Source organism: Silene latifolia, chromosome Y (genome assembly GCF_048544455.1).
Source record: "Silene latifolia isolate original U9 population chromosome Y, ASM4854445v1, whole genome shotgun sequence".
NCBI lineage: Eukaryota > Viridiplantae > Streptophyta > Magnoliopsida > Caryophyllales > Caryophyllaceae > Silene > Silene latifolia.
Window position 1 is genome coordinate 401,299,507 of NC_133538.1, and position 18,684 is coordinate 401,318,190.

General features: G+C 38.6%; 2 protein-coding genes across 2 annotated transcripts in view; one reads left to right on the forward strand and one right to left on the reverse strand.

The window, feature by feature from the left end:
• Positions 1-191: 191 nt before the first annotated feature.
• On the reverse strand, positions 192-1,036 carry LOC141632197 (uncharacterized). The gene is made up of 2 exons (XM_074444762.1): positions 680-1,036; positions 192-287 (listed from the first exon to the last, which is right to left on the reverse strand). The coding sequence occupies exons 1-2, from the start codon at positions 1,034-1,036 to the stop codon at positions 192-194; spliced, it is 453 nt and encodes a 150-aa protein (XP_074300863.1).
• Positions 1,037-14,663: 13,627 nt separating this feature from the next.
• LOC141632198 (uncharacterized) overlaps positions 14,664-18,684 on the forward strand; it is a 58,807-nt gene continuing 54,786 nt past the window's right edge. Inside the window, exons 1-4 of the mRNA XM_074444764.1 lie at positions 14,664-15,358; positions 15,517-16,564; positions 16,683-16,781; positions 16,895-17,022. Coding sequence (XP_074300865.1) covers positions 14,664-15,358; positions 15,517-16,564; positions 16,683-16,781; positions 16,895-17,022 — 1,970 coding nt within the window. The remainder of the gene's footprint in view (positions 15,359-15,516; positions 16,565-16,682; positions 16,782-16,894; positions 17,023-18,684) is intronic.

The window sequence follows — 18,684 nt, forward strand, 5'->3', positions numbered from 1 at the left end:
AAACATCTGAAAATTAATTTATAGCATCCTTTAGATTTTGCTATTAGACATCCTGTAATAATAAGTGTTTCTGCACTAGGGTAAGGCCGCTTAAATCCAACCCCCTTGCTCCGCCACATATGACACTTGTGAGACCAAGGTTAATGTCATTTTTTCAGAAAACTGCTATCATGCAGACCAAATCATGATCTTTAGGCATCCAATGTTGCAGCACACAAGATGGAGTACTGCAATTCAACAAACACCTTCAATGGAGCCGAGCTTAACCTTGAAGATGATGAAGAACCCTAGATAGAACAGTAGAGAGAGATTGTAGAGAGATATAAAGTGTAAACTGAAATATGTATATTTGATTATATGAATGAATTGTTTGTTACAGCTTTCTGGTATTTATAACAAACTGCCACTAATGACAACTAACTGCCAGCTCATTGACACTAACAAACTTCTAACCGACTTACAATATTGACAGCTAACAAACTCCTAACCGACTTAACAACTCCACAACTGATTCTTATAACCAACTTCTTGATCCTACAACATACTTTCCCCCATCAAAACTGACTTGTCAGTTAACTCCTGGAATGGCAAAGTTAGGATACTTCTCTTCAAAGGCAAGGGCAGACTCCCAAGTAGCTTCAAAATCTGCAAATCCTTCCCATTGAACCAAATATTATACTTGAGCTTTATTTTGAGATTTGACTGTCCTTCTTTCTAGTATTGCAGCTGGTTGCAGGACGTGATCAGTTGGCTGACCCTGGAGCCAAGTGGGAATGTGTATGGCCATAGGTAGAGTACCCACAAATTTCTTTAGTTGGGATACATGAAAAACATTGTGGATTTGGGCAGTACTTGGAAGTTTTAGTTTGTATGCCACATTTCCAATTTTAGCTTCGACATGAAAGGGTCCAGAGTACTTATGAGCCAACTTCTGATTTGTCTTCTGTTGGACAGATGTCTGTCTGTAAGGTTGAAGACTGAGCCAAACCCAATCCCCTATCTGGAATTCCCTCTCTGATCTGTGTTTATCCGCCATTTGTTTCATCCTATTCTAAGCTTTCAGCAGTCTTTCTTTTAACAAGGAAATCATTTGCTCTCTTTTTTGCAATGATCGGACTACAGCCTCCACATCAGATTCACCTGGTAGGTAGGGAAGGTGAATAGGAGGGGGTTGATTATATATTACCTCATAAGGGGTTAAGCCTGTAACAGTACAATAATGGGTATTAAACCACCATTCAGCTAATGGTAGCCACATGTTCCATTCCTTGGGTGCCTCTCCACATACACACCTTAGATAGGCTTCCAAACATCTGTTCACAACTTCAATTTGCCCATCTGTTTGGGGATGATAAGAGGAAGAAAGTTTGAATTCAGTTCCAGCAATAGAGAATAGACCCTGCCAAAATTGACTCAGGAACGCTGAGTCCCTGTCACTCACAATGCTTCTGGGCCACCCATGGAGTTTAAAAACATTATCCAAGTAAACTTGAGCTACTTGGACAGCTGTAAAAGGATGAGCCAAGGCCATAAAGTGAGCTCCTTTACTCAGCCTGTCCACTACTACAAATATCACCTCTTTCCCATTAGACTTTGGTAGTCCAGTGATGAAATCCATAGAGATATCCACCCAAACTTCTTCAGGTATGGGTAGGGGTTGTAGCAATCCAGGATAAGCTGCACAGTCAGCTTTGGCTGCTTGACAAATGACACAACTCCTAACCATTCTTGCTACATCGATCTTTGGTCAAACCCTTCCAATAAAAGATGGCCTGAACTCTTTTAAGTGTAATGTCCCTTTCTGAATGTCCTGATTCTCCAGCAGCATGAAGCCAATCAAGAATGTGTTTCCTCAATTCCCCATTATTTCCTACTACAATCCTTCCTTTTCTTCTTAACAACCCACCTTGGAGTGAATAATGTGGAACATTTTGTTGTAGGGTAATTTGTTGAATAATACCAGACAAATAGGGATCTGTAAGGTAACTATCTTCAATTTGTTGTTGCAAGTCTGAAGAAACCACAGATAATGCCATTGCTAGAATTTCTGAACCTTGCATTCTGGAGAGAGCATCAGCTGCAAGATTCTCTTTCCCACTCCTATATTGAATTTCATAGTCGAATCCCATGAGTTTGGATAGCCAGAATTGTTGAAAGGGAGTGGATATCTTTTGTTGGAGTAACCATTTAAGGCTCCTTTGATCTGTCTTGATAAGAAAATGATGACCTGACAAGTATTGTTCCTATTTTTGCACGGCAAATACTATGGCTAGCAATTCTTTTTCATACACTGATAACTTCTGCCATTTAGGACCCAATGCTCTACTAATGAAGGCTATAAGATGGTCTTCTTGCACAAGGACAGCACCAATGCCACTATTTGAAGCATCCGTCTCAACAATAAATTGCTTGGTAAAATCTGGAACTGCTAACACAGGGGCAGAAGTGAGTGCTCTTTTAAGAGTATCAAAGGCCACCTGAGACTCATGGCTCCAAACAAACCCTCCTTTTTTCAATAAATCTGTTAATGGCCTGCTGATGACTGCATATGCTCTAACAAACTTCCTGTAATACCCAGCTAACCCCAAAAAGCTTCTGAGATCTTTAACTGTCTGAGGCACAGGCCATGCTGCTACTGCTTCAATTTTCTTAGGATCAGTTTCAACCCCTTTACCAGAAATAAAGTGGCCCAAGTATTCCACCTTTTCCATTGCAAAAGAACACTTGGAAGCTTTAGCAAACATGTAATCACATTGATGCCATATATGACTAAACAGTTAGTCAATGTGTTGATGAGACGATTATTTAATGCCGATTAAATAATATTAGCTAAGACGAATTAACTGTCAATTCGTAAAATTGAATATAATATGTTATATTTAATTAATGTATATAATGTTAGCTTGGACGAATTAATATGTTAATTCGTAATTAAATGTAATCGGTTATATTTAATTATAGTTAAAGTATATTTTACACGAGATTGTTATAATATATGTTGTCGGGTAGGACTTAATAAATCGACTACAACCAATTATGTATGGACTTATTAAAACGGGACAACATGTATGACAATTAATAAAATGTACGCATTATATATAATTTTAGAATAACCAAAAATAAGAGGATTTTTATCCTAATTTGTGGTTGTTGCTAAAACCGAAAAAAAAGAGAAATAATCCTCTTAATTTCGGAAATTTGGGCCGAGATTTTGGAAGAAAAAATCTACCCTATTTTACCTAATACACGGTTTTATAAGGTAAGATGTAGATCATTATTTTTCTACCCTAATTCTCTTTTAACCTAGCCTCCTCTCATCAAAAAGAAAAACACAAAAAAAAACCTAAAGTTAATCTGTTAATTTGGGGGATTGATTCTAGCAAAAGAACAAGGGCATATCTCATATCATCTTGGGTGCAACTGATAGGAGAATATCATTGCGATATTGTTCATAGGCCTTTTTTAGCTAGGACCGAAGGTTATTTCTCATTCATCTTCGATTTTGTTTATGCAATTTATTTTTTGACTAGTTATCATCACAATAAATTCGTTATAATCCTTAAAGTTAAAGGGATGCATACAGATAAATCCCACAGGTGGTATCAGAGCCAGGTTACGAATTTTATTTTGATGATTTTCATAAAATTGGATGTAAACAATAATTAGGGTTTCGAAAAAAAAAGAAAAAAAAATTTCGGCTGAAACTTTTTTTATGCCGAGAAGAAATTTTTTGCAGCCGATTTGTTTCGTTTTTGTTGTTGTTTTATTTCCATTTGATTCTTTCATATTGTTGTTTTAATCAGTTAAGATAATAATATGATAATTTGTAGATGTTTCGATTTAATAAATCGAGATGTAAATGGAAATCGTTTTTGTCGGATTGATGAATTGTTTTTGCTGTTTTTTTTTTTGGCATATAACTTAATTTAACAAAAGTTCAAATCAATAATGATAATCGGTTTTATCATGATTTAGATATTCTTTTAACAAGTTAAATTTGAATAATCTAGTTTGAATATGTATTTAAATTAAAAGTTGAATATGTCAATCTTGTTAATAGCAACTTTAAACAATTGTTCGTTTTTTTCGATCAAAGGATGGCGGCTGTTTTTCCAAAAGAAAAAATTGTGTTTTTTTTTTGTTTTAGGGTTTTTCAGCCGAGAAAAAGAAAAAAAAATTGGGGCTGTTCTAATTTTTTTTAGCCGAGACACAAAAAAATAGGGTTTATGTTTTTTTTTTGTTTCGTTTTTCAGCCAAGAAAAGATAAAAAAAAAAAATTTATGTTTCTGTTACTGTTCACGATTGGGCAGAATTTTTTTAAAAAAAACAAAAATCTGTTTTTTTTTTCTTTTCGTTTTTTGCTGAAAAACCGAGGAAAAAATTTTTTTGGGGGCTGTTTCGATTTTTTGCCGAGAAAAACCTAAAAAAAAAAATTTGTTTGTTGATTTTGGCCAATTAATTATTGTGAAGCGGTTCATAATTCATAGATACCTAATTATTTTAAAGAGGTTTAAAATAATGATTGGATTAAATTCATATTACAAGTTTAATGTGAATTAAGATTAAAATTAATGTGATTAATTGAGAAATTGTCACTTTTTTTGATCATTTAAATAGGTGGTTTGGGTAAAATTAATCTACATAATTAAAGAATTATGTCTTGTATGTTTAATTTTTTTAGTTGATGCATTTTATTTTAGTTGAATGAATCGTTGAATGATTTTATTTACATATTTTTGCAATCGGTTGTATTTTGTAATACCTAGTGTGGCCTTAGTCAAATTATGTTTTCGTAATGATGGAAACATAATTTTTAATGTAATTTGAGATCTCGTATCTCCGTTTGGTTTTCTTTATTTATTACGGTTTTGAAATTAGAATGTAAATAGGTTTATTATGTAATTTTAAATTGTAATTTTTGAGAAGACTAAAGATGGAGATTGGAGCTCACTCCCGCTACATGGATCAAGATGGAACATCAAGACAAGCTTCTCGGGTCCAAGAACGGATTCCAAAGTTGTACTTATGTTCATTTTTATAGGATAGGCCACACTAGGACTTTATTTTTTTGTTTTACCGTTCTTATTGTTTTTCATTCACATGCTAGTTAATGCATCATATTCGGCCTAAAACCAAACCACCTACTAAAATGCATGAAAATTGACTCATATAGATTGTATGTTAGTTTTCATAGACATACAGATGTCACTCAGTTTAAGCCATCACCTTAGTTTATTCATTCACGCATGCTAGATATTAGTTCACTTAAAATGAATTAAAACAAAGTTGATGGGATCTTCCTCTAAAACGGAAATTGAGATTAGTCTTTATAAGGGCAAACAACTATGAATCCCTTCTTCGTCGGTAGGCATAATATGACCCCTTCTACGTTGGGTAAGTAGTTTGTGTTGACTTAGTTTATCTCAACATTATAGTCCGAAGAGTTTCTCGTGATTATGATGGACTAAAGATAGAATTTACAGAAATTTATCGACCAAGAATTCTAACGAGAGAATTAGCCAAAAGGTTGGCTTATCAATTTACAGATAATTGAGTCTTGGGATCATTTATATAATTCTCGAGGAAGGTCAATTGTATAAATGCTTGAGTCTTCGCGTTATAACAGTATTGCATTAGACTTAAATTAAAATCGATGCACATGCTTATTATTTATTCTTCTTTTCGCAGTGTAGAACGCGTTTATTTTACTGTTACAACAAATGGCTGGAAATAACGAAATCCCAATGCCAAGTGCCACACTTGGACGCGAGTCCTGGCTGAAAGTTTTTATGGACAACATGAATCGGACACGCGATCAAGAATGATGGGTCCAACTTTGCGGATCGGGAGGCGACTACGGAATGCTGCCATTGCTGACGGTAAGCTCAAGTACTTAACTGAGCCAATACCGGTAAACCCAGGCCTCAATGAGGGAGTTAACGAGTCACTTGCTTATAGTGATTTTGTCATGGAAGCGAGTGCGATAAAGAACGTACTCATCTTTGCAATGGAAACCAATTTGCAGAGACGCATAATTGCCCAAGGTGCGAACAAGATTTTCACCACGCTCACTAACGAGTTCTCAAAAGCACCGAGAATCGTTACTTATGAGCATACCTGTCGCTTCTTTGATGCGAAACTCCAAAAGGGCCAACCGGTTAGCCCACACATTCTTAACATGATTGAGAATGTCGAGAAATTGGAGGCACTTGATTGTAAAATCAGTGAGAGCATAGTCATTGACCGTATGCTTCATTCTCTTCACGATGGTTTTGCCCTTTTCAGGGCGAACTACTACATGAATGACTTAAATAAAAGTCCTCATGAGCTACACTCACTTCTCGTACAGACCGAGAAGGATATGAAATTGAGTGGGAGCATGAAGCAGGATGTTCTCACGATTTCCAACAAGGTAAAGGTAAGGGCAAAGCTCCAGATGACCTAACTGTAGGTAAGCCAAAATTCAAGAAGCCAGGAAACGGTAAGAGTGGGCCTGGTGAGACTAGTGGCTCACAGGGCAAGGCAAAGAGCAAGGGCGGTGACATTGAGTGCCACCATTGTCACAAGACTGGACATTGGAGGAGGAACTGTCCCGTGTACCGTGAGGACATTAAAGCAGGTCGCGTCGTTCCTGTTGGTATGTCATCTTATATTCATATGATTGAGATTAACCATGCAAGTTTCGGAACTTGGGTACTTGATACTGGTTGTGGTTCTCATCTGTGTAATCATTTGCAGGGCCTAAGAAACATCACACCTCTCGGAAAGGATGATGTGGACCTGCGAGTCGGGAATGGAGCTAGAGTTGCTGCTGTCTCAAAGGGAACATATGTAATCCAACTCCCTAGTGGTTTTGAGTTATTTCAGTTTCCGTACTTGATAAAGACGGATTTTCATTTTTAATAAAGGATAATAGCTGTATTTTCTCTTTCAATGAAATGATTTATGGCAAAGCGGTTTCCATGAATGAAATTTATATCTTAGATCAAACCACAGAAGTATTACATGTGAATAATAAGAAATTAAAGGTTAGTGACAAAGATCAAACCTATCTATAGCATTGTCGAATGGGACACATAAATGAGAAACGTGTAAAGAAACTCGTCGATAATGGGACTATTCCCGCATTCGAATTTTCTACATATGGCACGTGTGAATCATGTCTCATTGGCAAAATGACTCGAATTTCCTTCAAAGGTGTGGAATGCACGCTAGTGACCTATTAGGACTCATACATACTGATGTTTGTAGACCTATTTCAATTACCGCTAGAGATGGCTATAGATATTTTATCACTTTCACGGACGATTTGAGTAGATACGGATATGTCTACTTAATGAAGCATAAAAGTGAGTCCTTTGAGAAATTCCAGGAATATCAGAACAGGGTTGAGAAACAACTGGGTAGAAAGGTTAAAGCACTCCGTTCAGATCGGGGTGGCGAATATCTTTCAAATGAGTTTGATCAACACCTTAAAGACTGTGGAATCGTTTTGCAGTTAACTCCACCTGGAACACCTCAATTAAATGGTGTGTCCAAACGGAGAAATCAAACCTTACTTGATATGGTTCGATCCATGACGAGTCACACGGTAGTGCCTGATTCATTATGGGGTTTTGCTCTTTTGTCAGCTGCTCTTATTCTTAACCAAAGTCCGACTAAAGTTGTCGACAAGACTCCATATGAAATGTGGAAGGTAACGGTCCCTAACTTGTCCTTTATTCGGGTTTGGGGCTACGAGGCTTATGTCAAGTGGAGACACGAGGATAAGCTCGGCCCGCGATCGGTCAAGACATACTTTATAGGTTATCCAAAAGGAACATTTGGTCATTACTTCTATTCGCCTACCGAACATCGAGTTTTTTTTTAGGCTAGTGCGACGTTCTTAGAGAAAGAATTTCTCGAGAATAAGACAAGTAATATAACCTTCGAGCTGTTGGAGATTCCAGGACCAACAACTGAGGAACAGATGGAGGAAGTAGTTTCTCCAACTGATGATATGGTTAGTATTCCTGAGGAACCTAGGAGGTCGGGTAGAGTCTCTAATCCTCCGGACAGATACATTGTTATGGTCGAGGAGAATGACGTTTTGCTCCTAGAGAGTAATGAACCCGCTACCTATAAAGGTGTTATGGCCTGTTCCGACTCAAAGCTATGGCTCGAAGCCATGCAATTCGAGATGGACTCCATGTATGAGAATGACGTATGGGATCTTGTTGATTTACCTAATAAGGTAAAACCTCTACAGTGCAAATGGCTTTACAAAATAAAGCGTTCTGTAGACGCGCAACCAGATACCTATAAGGCACGACTAGTGGCAAAAGGTTTCACTCAAGTGCACGGATTGTATTACGATGAGATTTTTGCACCTGTAGTCATGCTATGTTCCATTCGGATAATCTTAGCGATTGCCGCATTTCATGACTATGAAATTTGGCAAATGGATGTGAAAACCGCCTTCTTAAACGGTTATTTGGAGGAAGAGTTGTACATGGTGCAACCCGAAGGTTTCATAGATCCTGAACATCCTAATAAAGTATGCAAGCTTAAGCGTTCCATTTATGGACTTAAGCAAGCTTCTCGGAGTTGGAATCATCGTTTCGACCAGGTGATAAAAGAGTATGGTTTCACTCGATCGGTCGAGGAACCATGCTTGTATATCAAGTCGAGTGGGAGCAAGATTGTTTTCTTGATATTGTATGTCAATGACATACTCTTGATTGGGAATGACATTCCTCTCCTATCTTCGGTTAAAGAATGGTTGAAGAACCATTTCCAGATGAAAGATCTGGGTGAGGCACAACGCATTTTGGAAATCCGTATCTACCGAGATAGATCACAACGAACGTTATCACTTAGTCAGGAGTCTTATTTGGATAAGATTCTTGAGAGGTTCAGCATGACCAACTCCAAGAAGGGGAACCTTCCAATGACGTCTGGGATGCATTTGAGCAAGTCTCAGTCACCCACGACGCCTGAAGGGATTGAGCGCATGAGTCGTGTTCCTTATGCATCTGCAATAGGATCAATCATGTATGCCATGATATGCACACGTCCAGACGTGGCATATGCATTGAGTATGACGAGTCGGTACCAAAATAATCCAGGTGAAACATACTGGATAGTTGTTAAAAATATCCTCAAGTACCTACGGAAGACTAAGTATTGGGTATTGACTTATGGAGGCGATACTAAGCTATGCGCAATCGGTTACGCAGATGCTAGCTTCCAAACGGATTGAGATGACTCAAAATCTCAGTTCGGGTTCGTCTTCACTCTTAATGGTGCTGCGGTCAGCTGGAAGAGTTCTAAACAGAGTGTTGTAGCAGATTCTACTACTGAATACGAGTACTATGCCTCTTCGGAAGCAGCTAAGGAAGCGATATGGATGCGTCAATTCTTACAAGGACTTACGATAGTTCCTAGTTCGAATGACCCGATCACCATCTATTGTGACAATAGAGGTGCCATCTTCCAGGCTAAGGAGCCAAAGTCTAGCAACAAATCTAGACATGTACATCGGAAAGCTCACCTGATCCGTGATTACGTGGAGCAAGAAGAGATAGTGATTGACAAGATAGCTTCGGATCATAACATCAAGGACCCTCTCACTAAACCGTTGAATTTTGATAAGCATGCAGGGCACGTTATTTCCATGGGAATTAAACGTGTTCCTGAGTTGTTGTAGTTGATTATGGATTTGATACATTATGTTTTTCATATACTATTTATAACTTCATCGTTTTAATATAATATTTTGTTTTTCATGTGGATTGTACTGACAACATTCAACGCCACAAAGTGAACTGAATTACATTATATTTTGTTTGGTCCGTAATCGCCTTAATGAGCTGATAACTCTGGCTATTATATTGTGCAGTCGATTGATGGTGGGTTCAACAAGCCATAAGTCAAACGGTTGACTGATCGATCACAGATGCGAGATTATAACGATACCTCGTAGGACAAATTTTTGTGACAACGTAATGGAGTCCTAAATGTTTAACAACATTTGGTGCCAGGTCGTGGATAGGACATCCATTGTATTCCTAGAGTCGATTCTTTTGACTATCGACTGTCTCTTGAGATTAAGGCAGTTTTTGGGTGACTTTGGTTTCTTTCTCACGGTCTGCCATAACTGGAGGCTAAGTAGATTTTTTGTGGGTCATTTCATATTGTGCTTACATCTGCAGGATTCGAGTTGAGGAAAATATCCAACCCTTATCAGGTATAGTTATTTCTCATGGCCACTCGAGGAGTAGTAACTGAAATGCATGGCCATGCTCGAATGATGATTCACTTATCAGTTAAGTTACTCTCTAGTCGGGGAAACCACTCTTGATACAAATCACTTGTAAAATACGACCTTTGTGAATACATATTTTGCAAATTGTTTTACATTGAGTGGGAGAAATTTTAGGATATGAGAATCGGTTATCGCACATACACTTGTGAGGACAAGTGGGAGTTTGTTGGAGCTTGTGTCCTCCACAAATTAGTGTGATAACATTAATAAATCTCTTATAGGTTCACAAGGGTATACTTCGTATTTTATCAGTTGATTAACGATTACCTAATAACGGTTGGCTTGCTAGAAAGTTTGACGTTATTATCATACAGATGGCGGTGATCAACTGGTCCCTAAAAGTCACACCTAAAGGATGTGTTTGAGAGATGTGATTATGGAAATGTAATCACATTGATGCCTTATATGACTAAACAGTTAGTCAATGTGTTGATGAGACGATTATTTAATGCCGATTAAATAATATTAGCTAAGACGAATTAACTGTCAATTCGTAAAATTGAATATAATATATTATATTTAATTAATGTATATAATGTTAGCTTGGACGAATTAATATGTTAATTCGTAATTAAATGTAATCGGTTATATTTAATTATAGTTAAAGTATATTTTACACGAGATTGTTATAATATATGTTGTCGGGCGGACTTAATAAATCGACTACAATCAGTTATGTATGGACTTATTAAAACGGGACAACATGTATGACAATTAATAAAATGTACGCATTATATATAATTTTAGAATAACCAAAAATAAGAGGATTTTATCCTAATTTGTGGTTGTTGCTAAAACCGAAAAAAAAGAGAAATAATCCTTTTAATTTTGGAAATTTGGGCCGAGATTTTGGAAGAAAAAATCTACCCTATTTTACCTAATACACGGTTTTATAAGGTAAGATGTAGATAATTATTTTTCTACCCTAATTCTCTTTAACCTAGCCTCCTCTCATCAAAAAGAAAAACATAAAAAAAACCTAAAGTTAATCAGTTAATTTGGGGGATTGATTCTAGCAAAAGAACAAGGGCATATCTCATATCATCTTGGGTGCAACTGATAGGAGAATATCATTGCGATATTGTTCATAGGCCTTTTTTAGCTAGGACCGAAGGTTATTTCTTATTCATCTTCGATTTTGTTTATGCAATTTATTTTATGACTAGTTATCATCACAATAATTTCATTATAATCCTTAAAGTTAAAGGGATGCATACAGATAAATCCCACAAACACAGCTGCCCCAGACAATTCATCAATGAGCTCATCTACTACAGGTATTGGAAATTTGTCCTTAAGAGTCCTCTTATTAAGTTCTCTGTAATCAATGCATAGCCTCCATGATCCATCCTTCTTACCAACCAACACTACAGGAGAAGCAAAAGGACTGCTACTGTTTTGTATTATTCCATTGTCCAACATTTCCCCAACCAACTTTTCAATCATATCCCTTTGCTTCAAAGGGTATCTGTAGGGTCGGATACTCACTGGGGAGGCTCCTGAAATCAATGGAATTCTATGATCAAACACTCCCCTGGAAGGTGGTAAGGATTTAGGTTCCTCAAAAACCCCCTTGTATTTGTCCAATAACTCTTGCAGCCCTGCTCTAGACTGCCCTGGTTGAGGTTGCTGAGTTGAACTCACAGTCATACTACACTATTCCATTGATTCACCAGTTTCTGGGGTAACTAGTTGTAAGAAACATAGTTGAGAAGCTTGTAACAGCCACTTCTATGAAAGTTCCCCTTTCTGCACCTTAATTTGATGAGCAGGTATACCCTGAAGTTTAACCCACACATCCTGCCACTGGAATTCCATTACCAACCTCTTAAAATCCCATTTGACAGGCCCTAATGTGCTTAACCATTGTATGCCCAATACCATATCACAGTTGCCCAATGGAATCAACATTACATCATTGGTGAATGTATGTCCATGAAGCATCCAAGAAAAATTCTTGCAAACATATTGGCAAGCTAAATGGTTCCCATCAGCCACTGCCACAGCTTGGGGAGGTATTTTCTCAAGTGAACACCCTAATTTTTTGGCCATAGATAAATCCATGAAGTTGTGTGTGCTCCCTGAGTCCACCAGTATGTGTAAGGGCTTCTGTCTATGGGTTCCCACCACTCTCATTGTATGAAACCCTTGACTTCTAGATAATGAATTAACTAAAATACATGGCTCCATTATAATGTTGTCATCCTGAATAACTTCTTCATCTACTAGGGAATCCACAATATCCTCTTCTTCCCCTAACACCTCAACTGTGAACAATTGGGTCTTCTTTAGTTGACACTTATGATTTCTGTCCTAAGGTTTATTGCAGTAATAACACTCCCCCTTAGCCTGATTTTCAGCCCTAACAGAAGCTGGTATATATATTCTAGGGTTATATTTACTACCTTCACCAGAGACAATAGTTTTCTGGGTATGACTCTCTGCATTCGAGAGCGAGAACTCGATAGGGTTTCAAACCCGAAAACCTTGCGATGCGAAAAATGGTTTCTTCCTGTAATCTTGCATATTCAATGGCTTCTGCTATAGTCTGGGGTTTAAAAGCTTTCACAAAAGACTTTAAGGTTGGTTTCAAGACACCCACAAAGCAATCCAAAAAATAATCAGGGGGTAATCTTGGATTCTTTTGTAATAACAACCCTTTTAATGCTTCAAACTCATCCACATACTTCTCAACAGTCCCTAGTTGTTGCAGGCGATTAAATTTCTCAACAACATTATGGTTCATTTCATCTCTAAATCTAGCCATCAAGTCAACTATAAACTCATCCCATACAACTCCTTTATTGATAGCAAGATAACTAATGACCCAAGTCTCAGCCTTCCCTACCATGTTCAATGCAACCAAATCCACTTTAAGGTCATCATGTATACGACAAAGTGAAAAATAGCGAGCACATTTCTTAATCCACATAGAAGAATTGGAACCATCAAAAACGGGAAACTCAAGTTTAGGAGTATACCCTAAAGGTCTGGGAGTGCTGACTTCAGAATGTGGGTGTCTTTCTGTAGAAGGAGGTGGTCTTTCCTGCAAAGTAGTCTGAATACCCTGCATCATCAGCATCATTTGGGAAATTTATGTCTCCAATTTCTGTGTATGCTGTGATTGAGCTGCCAATTGAGATTGTAAACCCTTGATTTGTTCATCCATGGCTGTCTTCTTCGTTCTTGTTTTGGGCGCCAGGATCGTAAAAAGCAGATACCAATGTTGCAGCACACAAGATGGAGTACTGCAATTCAACAAACACCTTCAATGGAACCGAGCTCAACCTTGAAGATGATGAAGAACCCTAGATAGAACAGTAGAGAGAGATTGTAGAGAGAGATATAAAGTGTAAACTGAAATGTGTATATTTGATTATATGAATGAATTGTTTGTTACAGCTTTCTGGTATTTATAACAAACTGCCACTAATGACAACTAACTGCCAGCTCATTAACACTAACAAACTTCTAACCGACTTACAATATTGACAGCTAACAAACTCCTAACCGACTTAACAACTCCACAATTGATTCTTATAACCAACTTCTTGATCCTACAACATCCAATTAAAGACATTAATCAACAGCAACATCAACATTACCCCAGTGCGTCAAGGGCTCGCGCAAATTGCGAGATAAGCATGCAAAAATGTACCTGAGAAGATTGCTCATCAAATTGACCAGGTGAAATCTGCAAAGCATGGTAAGTAGCATCATTGAAGGCCCAAGTTCTACAAACAGTGGGATCCATTTTAGATCCAGCTAACAACATTTCATTAACTTTTGGCTTATTGAATTCATCAACAGCATGATCCATTAACCAATATGAATTCCACCCATTTATGTAAAATGGCTTTCCATCCAACATTAATTGGTGTCCAACTCTCTCTACAAAACTATAATTTTGTTACTTAAACATATTACCAACACCACCAAGTGACATAAACATGAATGTAATCAATGTTGTTGTCCCAATCACTAGGAAAAACAGTCCATTAATTGCCAACATTTTGTTTATGTAAACATTACAGCAAACTAAACCCCACAAAAACCTCAAGAAATAAAAATGTTGAGACTTTTTTTGGTAATTTTGAGAGGAACCCAGATCCTAAATTGAGTTATAGAGCACAAAATTGAAGTACCAAGATCATGTTTTGTTGCAATTGAAGTGAGTTAGATTAGATACTTTTGAGTAGGCTTCAAACTATCAGAAGAAAACTCAAATCACTTAAAAATAACGGGTCACCCTTTTAAGGAATGAAGGGTAGTTTTGCCCACAATAAAAGAAAGCCAAAACTGTTTGCTGTTATCTGCTCCTTTTACCGAACTTGATATTATACATGCTCTCAATGGTATGGATGAGTCCAAATTACTTGGGCCTGACGGAATTATCCCAAAAGTTTTCCAGATGTTTTGGCCCCAGATTGGTCAGTTGGTTACTTTGGCTCTTCTTCGATTCCTTAACTCGGGTGTTATATTGAAAGAATGGAATAATACCCATATTATTCTTATCCCTAAGGTTGAGAAGCCGGAGCTGATCTCTCAGTATCCTCCTATCAATCTCTGCAATGTTATTTATCGTCTGGCTTCCAAATGTCTTGCTAATCGACTCAAGCTTGTTATTTCATCAATTGTTTCGGAGTCTCAGCAAGCTTTTGTTCCTTCTCGGCTTATGTCAGACGGTTGTCTTATTACTAAAGAGATTATGCATTATCTTAATAAAACGAAGAAAGGATCGGCTTCTTATGCTGCTCTGAAACTTGATATGCATAAAGCGTTCGACCGTGTTTCTTGGCCATTCCTTATTGCGATTATGAAGAAATTCGGTTTCCTAATATTCTGGCAAAATATTATTTGGGAATGCATATCAACTGTCACTTATAATATCGTTATCAATGGCAAGCCCTCTAGTACCTTTAGACCTTCTTGTGGTCTGAGGCAAGGTGATCCACTTTCACCTTATTTGTTTATCATGTGCATGGAAATTTTATCATGCCAGTTACGTACGGCGGAGAAGACTAGCACCTTACATGGCCTCAATATTTCTCGGTATGCTCCCCCTATCACGCATCTTTTTTACGATGATGATGCTTTTATTTGCTGTAAAGCAAATCCATCTTCATTTGAGACTCTTAGGATTTGTTTCGGTGCTTTGAGCTTGCGTCGGGTCAGATGATAAATTTGGATAAGTCTTTTATTAAGTTCAGTCCAAATGCACCGATTGATTTCAAGTCCCACATGGCATCCATTCTGAAAATGCGAACATCTGATTGCTTTGGGAATTATTTGGGTGTCCCGGTCGATCTTCCTTCTAAGAAATCTCTAGCTTTTCATCCTTTGGTGGATAAAATGACAACTTGTATTATTGCTTGGTCTTCTCTCCACCTCAGCCAGCCTTGTAAGCTTCTTATCATCAACTCTATTATTTTGGGCTCAATCCGTTTTCTGATGACTTCTATTCCTTTTCCGATTGGAATATGTAAGAAGCTTGACTCTCTGATTGCGTATTTTTGGTGGCGCAAAGATGTTCGTCATAGATCTATTCACTGGCTCTCTCGAGACTCTCTGCAGCTTCCTCTTGAAAGTGGAGGCCTAGGTTTGAAATCTGTCTCTTTGTTAGGTCAGACATCCCTTACGAAAAATTTCTGGCGTATACATCATCATCCGTCTGGTTTATTATCAAAATTTATGACTCCCAAGTACAGGAAGGATCTACCTATTCCCGCTTCAAAATCAAAAGTCTCTCATCCTTCGTTTTTATGGGCTGGATTATGTCGAGCGGCTAATGCTTTTTCTCCTGGGTTTTCATGGAAGCTTGGTAATGGTTCCTCTGTTAACCTGTTTACAAGCCCTTGGGTGAACGGGAATACCCCCTCTGTGAGATTATCTTCGGCTGCTGCAATGCCTGATCTTTCTAATATGCTCACTGCTTCTGGTAATTGGGATCCTTTCACTGTTTATCGTTGGTTTCAGTCTCCTTGTGCCAATGCTATTCTCGCTATGGAACCTCCTCATATTGATATCGATGATTTCCTCTACTGGAAATACACGGAAGATGGAGTCTATACAGTTCGCTCAGGATATGATTTTTTATTGTCCCATATATCCTTTTCCTGCTCTCCCTCATTTTACTCTGCCTTTCCTTGGAAAGTTCTTTGGAGTCTTCGCTGTTCCCCTAAGTTCACTCTACTTGTTTGGCGTATAGTACATAATATCCTTCCCTCTTTAGAAAATCTCTCTGTTAGAGGCATCCAGGTTAGTACTTCCTGTGTTTTTTGTCACTCACATTCGGAGTCTTTAGATCATCTTTTCCGCTCTTGTACTGTTTCTAGACATGTTAGGCTATCTTTGGCTCTTGGCATTAATTCTGTAGCTAACCCTAGTGTTTGCTTGCAACGATGGATTGCTGATTTTATTGGATATTTTCACAGGGTCACATAAACTGCAGATCAGTGCCTACTTCGATTTCTTTGTATTATAAAGGCTATTTGGACGGTTCGCAACTCTGTAGTCTTTGACAATTGCAATGTCAATCCGGTTCAGATTTTACATCTGTTTGACTACCTTCTTGTATCTCATTCTCAGCTGGCCGTACTTTTGTCTTCCTATTCTGCAGCCGCCTCCAAACTTTCTATACCGACCTTGGACTGTGCTCTGCCTTTCTCTGTTGTGACTTACTTTATTCCTGTTTGCATGTCATCTCTTCAGGATCGGTACATCGTCTCTTCTTCGGATACGCTCTCTTGCACTCCTTTTGTTTAGCATGTGCGTGCATCCACGGTTTTTGCAGCATCAACGAAAGGCCTACTTCTCACCATGTATAGAGCTCACTCAGCTTCGCAACCTTCCGTTTCTTTCAAAGTTACGTCTAAAAAATTATCTTCTGTTCTGGCCTCCACAAAGCCAGTACCAATCGAATTGCGTCACTCTTTGTGCACAATTCGTAGTTTCCTTCGTATGTATGTTTACTGGTCAGTTAGCTTGGCTACTGGCTGATATTGTATGTACTCGTTTATTTAATATATGAAGTTCATTATTGTCCAAAAAAAAAAGTATATCTACTATGAATCTTAAATGAAAGTTGGTGAAACAGGAGGAAAAATCTAGGAAAGTTAGCTCAGTAAATTACAGAATTTTGGCACGGGCTGACCTGGCAAAACGGGTCAACGGGTCTGGCTCGAGTCGAGTCAATTCGGGTTTCTCATTGATTTCGGGTTACCTCGGGTCGGGTCGTATCATTTCGGGTTTCGGATCTGTTTCGGGTTTGTTGGTCGGGTCAGTTCTGGGGCAAGCGGGTCGGGGTTGTAATACCCAGGATATTTAAGGACCTTGTTGACTGACTCTGTTGACCAAGACCGACCTTGGGGAGGAATGGGGGAAGGACCAGACTTACAACACGTATTCTATAGGATAACTTACTCGACCTAGCAGAGGCTACTCGGTCGAGTATCTTCAATACTCGACCGAGTAGAGCCTACTCGGCCGAGTACTCTGGTACTCGACCGAGTATGGCTGCTGTTGACGCGTTAATATAAAACGCAAGTTCGCGAGATTTATTTCATTTCCCATTTTCTCGACAGTTCCTCTTTATCAAACCCTAGCCTGCCTCCCTCTCACATCACCCATTTCTACACACTCTCATGAGTATAGGCTAAACCTTCACCATGGGAAGGACAAGATTCACTTAAGAAGGGTGGCGTGCGTGGTTGTCGTCTGTGTCGCCGTCGAGGCGTGTGTTAGGTAAGCTTCTGCCTTGTCCTTCTTTTGGGTAGTTCGTTGAGGATAGTTGTATAATAGGAATGGTTATTGTTGTAGGATGCGTACTGAAGTCCTGCTTGGCTGTTATAGATGTCTCTCATGGTTGTGATGAGGTAGGTTTTCCTACTCAGTACCGTTAATTGATTGTGACTGTTATTGTTTCATATCTTTTGTTATCTGTTGATCATCGGTGTTTGGGCGTTGTTGTGACGATATTGGTGTGGAGGTGTGGTGAAAGCTGGGGTGTTGTGTGTGTTGTGATTGTGGTGGAGTCACTTGCGGGAGTGGCTTCACACCCTAATTCGCCCTCCGTGGAACCTGCCATGGGACGGGATGTGCACATTAAGGGACAGGGATTGTTAGTCGCTCATTGATGAGCTGGACTAGGTGGGATGGGCTGCGGTCACCCACTGGCGGTGAGTATTACCTGTTGCGATGGGTAATCTGGCAGGGCTACACACTTCGGTGTAGTCGGTTACTGTGCGAGATTGGGAGACTGGGTTAGAGGATGATCAGCTGGTTACATTGTTTACCTGTTATACATTTGATTAGTCCGTACTGACCCCGTGTTGTTTTGTGGTATCTGCGGTGATCCATTTGGGGATGGTGAGCAGTTG

Coding starts and splice junctions, on each gene's coding strand:
- LOC141632197 (XM_074444762.1), bottom strand. CDS start 1,036: ATGGCGGATAAACACAGATCAGAGAGGGAATTCCAGATAGGGGATTGG. Junction 288..679: donor AATCTCAAAATAAAGCTCAA/GTATAATATTTG, acceptor TGTTCTATCTAG/GGTTCTTCATCATCTTCAAG.